The sequence below is a fragment of the Phalaenopsis equestris genome, unplaced genomic scaffold, assembly GCF_001263595.1.
Source record: "Phalaenopsis equestris unplaced genomic scaffold, ASM126359v1 Scaffold000163, whole genome shotgun sequence".
Taxonomy (NCBI): Eukaryota; Viridiplantae; Streptophyta; class Magnoliopsida; order Asparagales; family Orchidaceae; genus Phalaenopsis; species Phalaenopsis equestris.
Window position 1 is genome coordinate 33,627 of NW_018164605.1, and position 9,444 is coordinate 43,070.

At 35.7% G+C, this 9,444-nt stretch overlaps 1 protein-coding gene across 4 annotated transcripts in view; it reads left to right on the forward strand.

Annotated features, from left to right (window-relative positions):
- Positions 1 to 1,939: 1,939 nt before the first annotated feature.
- Positions 1,940 to 9,444, forward strand: part of LOC110022025 — a 54,464-nt gene continuing 46,959 nt past the window's right edge. For all 4 annotated transcript variants that reach the window (XM_020720794.1, XM_020720796.1, XM_020720793.1 and 1 more), the window contains exons 1-4: positions 1,940 to 2,067; positions 2,154 to 2,577; positions 2,660 to 2,774; positions 5,115 to 5,236. In XM_020720794.1, coding sequence (XP_020576453.1) covers positions 1,965 to 2,067; positions 2,154 to 2,577; positions 2,660 to 2,774; positions 5,115 to 5,236 — 764 coding nt within the window. In that variant the 5' untranslated portion in view covers positions 1,940 to 1,964. The remainder of the gene's footprint in view (positions 2,068 to 2,153; positions 2,578 to 2,659; positions 2,775 to 5,114; positions 5,237 to 9,444) is intronic.

Here is a 9,444-nt window from a genome sequence, read left to right on the forward strand (position 1 = left end):
CTTGCCACCGTTAACCACCACTAGTTGGTCGTCGCCGATCACCATTGATCACTCTTCATTTCTTATGACAAGTTCTTCTGCGAATCGATGTTGTATCTCGGGAGACCTTGCAAATCTTTCTCGCCAGTGGAACAAATGGTTGCAAATGAAATCATCATTTCATAGTGAAACTATTTAGAAAGAGCGGGCCCAATGATTGTTTCTTTTGTAGATTTTTCATGTAAAACTTTGTTATGTCACTACTCATTGTTTTATCTCTTATGAGTTTGAGTTAAATCCTTATATCATGCTACGATGATAATTTATTACTCGACCAATACGAATCTTCTAACACACATCAATTATAATATTTTAAAAAGAAAAAAAGTGTGAGCCTATTTAAAACTAACTTCAATAAACAGAATTAAAATCATATTTATTATTTTATTTTGGTTGTAAGTAATTAAAATTATTGAATAAAATTTTGAAGGATTTACATAACTCCTGTATCTATTAAAGGACAAAAATTACGCTTTTGAAACATGTAGGTTCTTAAATCTCATTTTTCCTACGTTTTGCCTTTAAGTCCAATATAGTCAATCCCTTTAGAAGACAGATCCATGGGATTTAGAGAAGTTGGGTAAAGTTTTGGTGGCCTAGGTACGTTATAATCCCATCGTTGCCTTCATCGTTGCCTTCCCAACTAGCTCTAAGCACGACCATAACACAAGGATTCAATCACCGAGTCTATAGTTTAGGACGATATAGTGAGAGAGGGCGAAGGGAGATCAACGGTTTTAGTGGCCACCAAAAGAGGCGAGGGAGAGGAAAGGTCGTGTATCCTTGCCTCGACATTAGTCATTCTATATATACACAAGGTCAATCAAAACGAAAGGCTGCATGAGAGAGTGCGAAGATAGAAATGTAAGATCACGATAGTCTGAATCGAGAAGACAGTGAGAAAAGAGGAAATGAAATAATTGCGTGATAACATGATAAAATTGTAAGATTCTGATTTTTGGAAGCTTTCCAAGCATATTTGAAGCTCAATAGTCTGAATCGAGAGTGCGAAGATAACAATATTAAGATTCTAAGGAAATGAACTTAGAGAGTGCGAAGATAGAAATGTTTGATAGAACTTGGCTGCATGAGGGAGTGCGAAGATAGAAATGTAAGATCACAATAGTCTGGATCGAGAAGACAGTGAGAAAAAAGGAAATGAAATAATTGCGTGATAACATGATAAAAATGTAAGATTCTGTTCAAAGCATTAGACATGCTTTCATATATATGTTCATCATTGGCTTGCATAAAAAATTTAATATTCATACGATTTATTTATTTTAATTAAAATCCTCAAAATTTGAACGAGTACTTAATTTTTCATATAAAATTTGTGCTTAATTTTTCATATAAAATCATTAAACAATTAAAATTCAAATGATTACTTAAATTTCATATAAAATTATTAATAAATGATTTTATAAATCTAATAAAAAATAATTGAATAGATCTCAAATGTGCCTCTAATTAGTTAATTTTAAGTAAACAAAACTTTATTGCAATCAAATAGCATAAACAACTACTAACAAAAAGGTTTATTGAAATAAACAAAATTGCATTAAAATTATGTGCTGTTAAATTTAAACATATTAATGAACTATTGAAATAAACAAAATTGCATTAAAATTATGTGCATATTGATGTTAAATTTAAACATATTAATGAACAAATTATAGTCATAATAAATATATAACATTTAATAAGTTATTTATAAATATATTATTTTAATTTTGATATTTAATTATATAATATTTAGTGCTTCTATGTCAATAAAATGCATTTATATAAAAATATATTTCACCTTAAAATTCAATATTAATCATATTTTAGGTATTAAAATTTAAGAACTTAATTAATTAACATTATAATTAATATTATTCTTTACACTTGAAAATTCTCCATCTCCCTCTAGATCTTCTTCCATGGCGACAAGTTTCAGCGCGGCCACCCGCTTCCTCGTCGTCAATGGCGTCTCTCACGCCGGGGACGTTCCTCCGGTCTCCACCCTTCTCGAATCCCTCCCCGGTAAACTCTCCACCTCTTTTTCTCTCTCAATAGATACATATCAAACTGTAAGTGATTCAAGCAACGCTGCTTCTCCTCTGCTCCAGGGGCTTACACCACCACTCGAACCCACGGAAACGCCTCCCTCCTCCTCTTTTGGGATCGCCACCTCCGCCGCCTTTCCAACTCCGCGCGCATCCTCGCCGACCACCGCCCTGACCTTTTCGGAGCGCCGGTTGAGCTTTCTGCCATCCGGCCACTTGTTGATGAGTCTTTGCAGGTGGGTCTAGGGCTAGCGCTAGATGAGAGGGGTTGCAGAAGCCGTAGAACTGAAGCAGTGGATGAGGTTACGGAGCTAGCTGTTACCGCGCTGATCTGTGGTGGCGGAGGAAGCGGTAGTATGGCGAAGCTCGATGTGTATCTTCATATAGGGTTTTATGTTCCGCCGGTCTTTGGCGCTGCGGGTGCTCGACTGGCACTTGCCGGCCGGGGGAGAGACGTCGCGGAGGCGAAGTATTCGCTGTGGGCGCGGTGAGTGGTTTCACTGAGCAGGTTTGTAGTTGATCCGCTGCAGGAAGGTGAGATGGACTTTGGACTTCTTATTATTCTCTAGGATCAGAAAGGATATGGAGAGAATGAGGCCTCCTATGGTGACGGAGCTCCTGCTGTCTAATGATGGAGATAGAATACTTGAAGGAAGTGTTACCAATTTTTTTGTTGTTTGCAAGGTGAGTTTCTAGAGATAGTTTGATCATATGCTTGATTATTTTCAGAGGAGATATAACTAGGGTTCTATTTAGAAACAACCATAAGGGATCGAATGTGTGAGTATACAGGGAAAATGTTGCATTTGAACATCTTAGGCAATCTTGAAGAAGTTTTAGCTTGTCCTTGCAGTGTTCATAAACTAGTCACTAAACTAGGTTTGTGCTTTTTTGTGGGAAAAAAGTACTCTTTTTTATCTTACAAAATAAATAGTAAGTAAGAATAGATATATGCATTATGTTGGGTTAATATGCGTGATAAAATATGCATCACATCGCCTTAATATGTAGGTTACAACATGTGTTGCATTGAAATCAAAATGAAACCAATGTATTTAAATAGATTTATTTTCTTATAGGACGAGATTGTAAGACTTGTTGTGGGTCGCCTTATTTATAAGGTGAGATTGAAAGAACTCATTGTATATAAGACATGAACGTAAGATCATCCTCCAAGTTCAAAACTATCGGACCTATGTTGAACTTGTTGTGAAGTTAGGGTTATAAGTTTAGATTCATTCATCATCTATCTAAAGAAAGTTGTAAAGCCCAATAATCCTATCAAAGCTAAAAATGATAAGGGAAATCAACTCTCTTTTTTGGGCTTTTGTTACTCTCGAGGTTGTAAGTCACACATTTATGCCTTATGGGGGAAAAATTAGCCATAACATAACCCAATTAATGAGGTCAATACAAAGCCAATAAGCCTGCCAACCCAAGGTGAGGCAGATATGCTTCTTCTAGTGTAGTCGAAACTCGTGGTTAAGTGACGGTCATTCCATGTTTGTAAGTTCTTGTTGGTCTTTTCTAATGCCTCTAAATCACAAATGACCATGCTGCATGTTATTGAAATATTTCAGCAAAACTAGTATGACCAGCCCTCTGGTACTAAATGAGTTAATGTCAACTTCAAAAGCACTTGTTTGAGTTAGCTTTACCTTAATTTGGTTAGGATACTTGAGAAGAATTAACCATGGTTGCTTATTAGACTTCTTCGATGTTATGGCTCAAAGCTTTAGGATAATAGAAGACTAGATCTGTTGGTATACCCAAGATGTAGAAATCATGGGTTCTTTTGGTCAAGTCATATTTTTCACCCCCTTTGACCATTCTCCACACAATTAATTTTTTATTAATCTACTAAGTGTAAATTTAAAATTCATCTTAAGCAATTTTATTCAACGGGTTCTAAAATTTGGAGGAGTAATTAGCTACGGGGTATTGCGCCCATAGAAAGTCTCAATTACAGGCCCAAATAAATCTTGTTCTAAACATCAGACAAATCCAATGAAAACAAAGCTTAATCCATCTCAGGGAAAGCTAGCCCCGAATTTATCATACACATTGTTGAGGCTCAAGGCTTGAGATAGCTTTTCTGGAATGATTACATGAACTCTTAAAAAGGTAATGATTAGTGCAAGTTTTTATTTATTTATTTATTTTTTAAAATTAAAGCATTGTGTTTGCGTTTTTGTGTAAGATTCCTGTTTGTTTTTTATTTTGTGGGATAGATGGTTATATATCAGTATTTTTTGAATTTTAAATTATTCCGGAATTATATTGAAATTTCTTAGCATAGAAGGAGTGGAAAAGAGTTAATCTAAAGTAAGAAGGAATTTCTCTTTAGAAAGGTTAAGTACGAAAATTTATGCTATATTACATAACCCCATAGCTTTCTCACGACTTCTTTTTTGTATTTTTGAGTTTAAGTCACATGAATAAGAAAAATACCGATCAAGATCTATCAGTTATTCACTGTAAAATACAGTAGATATATAGCCTGATTGTGTACTCAGAGTTGTAGTCAACTTGATGGGAAGTCATCATTCTACTCCGATGAGGAGGTTTTGAGGTTGGCCTGTTATGTTTGAACTTGTTTGACTCGAGAAGTTGATCTTAAGCTGGACGAGTCACCATGAGCTTTGCGAGTCACCACTTGCTTGGCTAGTAGGCTGGGTTAAGTACATAACTATTTGGATTAGCATGAGTGCACCCATATTAAATCCTGTGAGTTCTTGCTGTTGAATCTTCATGATATTTGGGCATACATTCTCTTAGTTATTTCATATACATTGCCCATTATAATATAAACCATATCAAATTGCTTGCTGGTTGATATTTTAAACGATGCGTTTTCCTTACTTTTCAAATTGATCACGTGGCACATTTAATTACAAGATCTGGATGGTAAATTCTGGATATCTTTGATGTTTAATCTTGTTTTAACTCATCAAGGTTTATGCCACAAACATCAAAATGTAATGGCAAAAACTTGTTTCAAAATTAAATGTTTAATAAGTGCAGGTGGACTGCGACAAGGCAAATGATTCTACATATAATCTCAAAAAAACATCATCTTTTGTCGTGCAAACAGCACCAGTAAGTGATGAAGTGCTCCCCGGAGTAATACGACAACTTGTAATTGAGTAAGTATTCTCCTTTTGTCTTACCACTAATGTAATATGCAATGAATCTCTATTGGTAAATTTTGCAAAATTTGATATAATAGATATGAAATGCTTTGAGAATGACTATAGCTTAATATAGATTGTTTAAATTTGGTATCTGTCATTTTTTTCTTTTGTGCGACATAAATGGTCAAAGTTAAGTCATTTGATTGATTTGCATTTATTTTTCTCACAATATTTCTATTGTTTCTAATTACCTATAGAAGTGCTTACTTCAACATGTTCATTAATATCATTGGGCACCTTTTTCCATTTACTTGAACTTTTGAAGACTGCCAAGTGAATATACTATGGTGTTCTATGGTCCATAGATAATTTATATGTTGTGTGGAAACTTGAGAAGTTTTAGGTGGTTTTGCCATGTATGGACCGGCCGGCCATCCAAGATCTTATGGGAGATTTGATTGGAGGACAATTTGGAAACATCTTGATTTTTGTTTATTTCTTTCTTATTTGTGTGTTTTTATTTTTTATTTCAGAATTATTTCCTTTCTAGTTTAAGTTAGACATATTTGGTAAGTTTGTAAATGAGGAAGGATTGGATTCCTTATTTATATGTACTTTACATGTGAAGAAAGAAATCAAGAGATTCTTCCCAAGTAATTTCTACATAGTATCGGAGCAATAGAACTTTACCCTAGCCACCAAACCTTTTTTTTGCTATGCTGGAACTCCTTGTAATAACCAGTAAAAAAATGATAATAAAATTAATAAATAAATAGACATATGGATAAGCATCACTTCATTTCGTGCACCTCTTTGTTTTGTCTTTAAGATTGGCATGTACCTTTCAAAGAGGAAAAATTATTGTATCCGGACTCCGGATGCAAATTTACGTCCAGAGTCCAATGAAAATTTACCACGTGGCATGTGGGTTCCACCTCTTTTAAAAAATCACCCCTAACCAGTGCATTACAGTGAAGCTCACTTGACACGTGACAAGTTTTCACTAGACTCCGGACACAAATTTACGTCAAGTGTCCGAATGTAGTTATCTCTCTTCAGAGAGAGCAGAAATCAGAGAAAGAAGGCAGAAGAAAACGAAAAAGAGAAGGCAAGGGAAAAGACGAAAAGGAAGAAGCCTTACTGTATAACATTAGAGGCGGTACCATATATCAGAGGGTAGCAATCGACTTCGAAGCGTAGATGAAAGAAGGAGAAGAAGTTTGTTGATGTCAGAGATGACATTGAGGTTTCGTCAGCTTGCAAGGTAAAGCGTTGAAGCCATAGGAGAAGCATCTTGTGCCTCAGTGTGGGCTGGTTTGAACTCTAGTCGAAAAGATGACGACGTTGTGCCCACGACCTAAGGAATAGAAGGACAAAGGAGAAAGGCGGGGTCATTTTCAGCCCTATTTTGCGGGTTCGAGAAGTCAAAAAAATAGGTAGAGGTGCGAAAGAGGAGGAAAGCCGAGCATGCGAGATAGAGGGACATGTCGTCATCGAGCAGCAAGGGAGACGATGTGGGGAAGTCAAAACCGAGCTTTGTTCATGATCTCGTGTGTTGAGGAATTAATAGGGAGCTGCTGTGTGTGTAGGTTAATAGAATCAGATAGAAGAAGAAAAGCATCGAGCATAGAAAGAAGAGGGGAAACGTTAGTGTACGTAGCAGAAGCAGACCGACCTTTTTTCGATTTTAATTATATTAAATGAATATTATATATAGGATTAATATGATTTTGTTTTGTTAATCAAAACTGTAAAAACATACAGGAAGAATTGAGAACAATAAATGAATGGTTAAAGAAGATCAAGAGGAATTGTTCACTTTGCAATAAAAAAATTGAGGTAAATTTTAATTATGCATCTAATTTATGTTGATTAAATATTTAATACTAAGGTAATGTTAATATGACATTATGTTAATTTAGTTTGGGAGGACTAATAAGGACTTTGTGTTTGTTTTTGTGCCTGAGGGAGAGACGAAGCGATAGATTTGAGGAATTGATCAAGGCACAACTTTAATTAAGAGCTACTTTACTTTTAAGTACATAACTGTCAAAATCGATAATAAGATAAATTATACTTAATCAAATCATAAATTTATGTCTACTTAGGATATTAAGTTGTCATGATAATTTAATTAAATAATATTTTATGATTGGTGATAGATATTCTATTGTAAAAGAGATTTCATAACTTAAAAACAAACAAAAATCATCAGAAGCTAGGTGACTACTTATACTTTTAAATTATAATAACTTTCTTAGGTTTGATTCGCTCTATGACTTGATTAGATAGATCTTATTGACTCCTTAATTTCATTTTGATCATGTCAAGTGTATGCCACAAATAATTGCATGTTATTTAAATGCATAGTTCAGATTATTGAATGATATGATAAGAATGAGATTTATTATTTTGATTATTTCCACGTGCATACTTGGTTATGATGGAACACCCCTTTATGGTACTAACGAGGGAATCCAAATGTACCCGTGCACGTAAATGAAAAAGTTTATTGATATTGATGTGCCTTAAGTAGTACAATTTTTTAGACGGTACTTCTATGACGATTGTATACAGATTAAAAAGGATACTGATATATAAACGATATAGTATAATACATAGTGAATGTTTAAATCACCTTGAATGATCATGTTATATAGTGCAAACTGTTAAAAACACCATTATATTTTTATATTGTTTAATTAACATGCATGTTATCTCTCTTTTCATTGAATTATGATAGTTTAGGTGTATGAATTTTCACTAGCTTTGTTAGTTATAAATTATTAAAAAAAATATAAATTATCATGAGTATTCAATAGCTTTAATAACTATTAACTTATTAAAAAGTAAAAAAATTATAAATTTTCACTTACAATACTAGGGAGGCTTTAATACGACTTGGCTTCGATGAATAGGAGCCTCAGTGCATGAGTCGTAGAGTTAATGTGATATTTGAATCGCCTTCAACGAACATAATTGACTCTTACTTAAAGAAGCTAATTGTTTCTGTTTTAGCTTGTGAAGCTTCGGCTTCAATGAATAAAAGAAAACTACAATGTTCGGTTTTGATGAATGTAGGCGAACCTCGATTTATTTCAACAAACAAAGAGAGAACTATTATAGATCGACTTCGATGAATCTTGGATGCACCTTTGATGCTTGATTTTGATGAGAGAGTTTTTACATTATGAGAGAGGAGGCGTGTTGACCTCATTTTCGAATGAGGTTTTCACTTCTCTCCTTAGAGCATAAGATCTAGCTTTAGGCTTTCTTGTTTGACCCTCCTAGAGGATTAGTACCGGACCCACACCCTTTAGAAATTTCGAGCCATCTCGTCACTCTTGCGAGTCTCGCATGGGCGGTCTCGAATCCTCGGCATTTCGCTAAGTTGATTAGGATCGACACATGTAACTCAAGTTGAGTTCATATATTAATAGGAGCAGCCCCTAGATAAACCATTTGTGACCCGAGCACTCGCCAACGCCGCATTTTGCGCACGCATCTCACCCCACACGACTTTGACTTGAATTGACTTGTCCACCGGCGAACTTGTCTGGACGACCCTGAATGACGAAATGAACCGTACCGATGAGTCCAGAACGTCAATTTTAGCCTGGAAGGACACACATATTGGTTTGATTACGCGCGAGCACAAATGACACCAAAATTTGATGCACATTTTTTTTAATTAGCGGTGCGCAGGCCCGAACTTAACTCAGGTTCTACATTTTTTTTAATTAGCGGTGCGCAGGCCCGAACTCAACTCAGGTTCTACTCGGGTTTGATTCAGGTTGGACTCGGGCTGAACACGGGCTAGGCACCAACTCACCTGAATTTGAAATTCAAATTTTAAAATTCAAACAAATTATTTGAATTTGACTTAATTAAAAATATTCAGATGTATGGAAATTATTTATTTCACCGTCAATTGCTTCGAGAGTAACGACTCATGATTAATTCACCCCGCTCCAATTCTAAAAGGAAGGCCCGCCTTCTTCCTCCGCAGTCTGCTCGATTCGCCTCTCCCGAGCTCCTCTCGCCTGCTTGCTTCCGCTCAGCTCTCCCAAACGAAGTTCCTGCTTGTCTCCCCCGTTCGACAAAAAACCCTCGCTTGACTCCTTGCTGCGCCGAAGATCCCTGCTCGACGCCTGCTCCTTTCGATCTCGCTCCTCCTTTGCGACTCGATAGCAGCTCCTGCTCGCTTCTCCTCTCTGCGA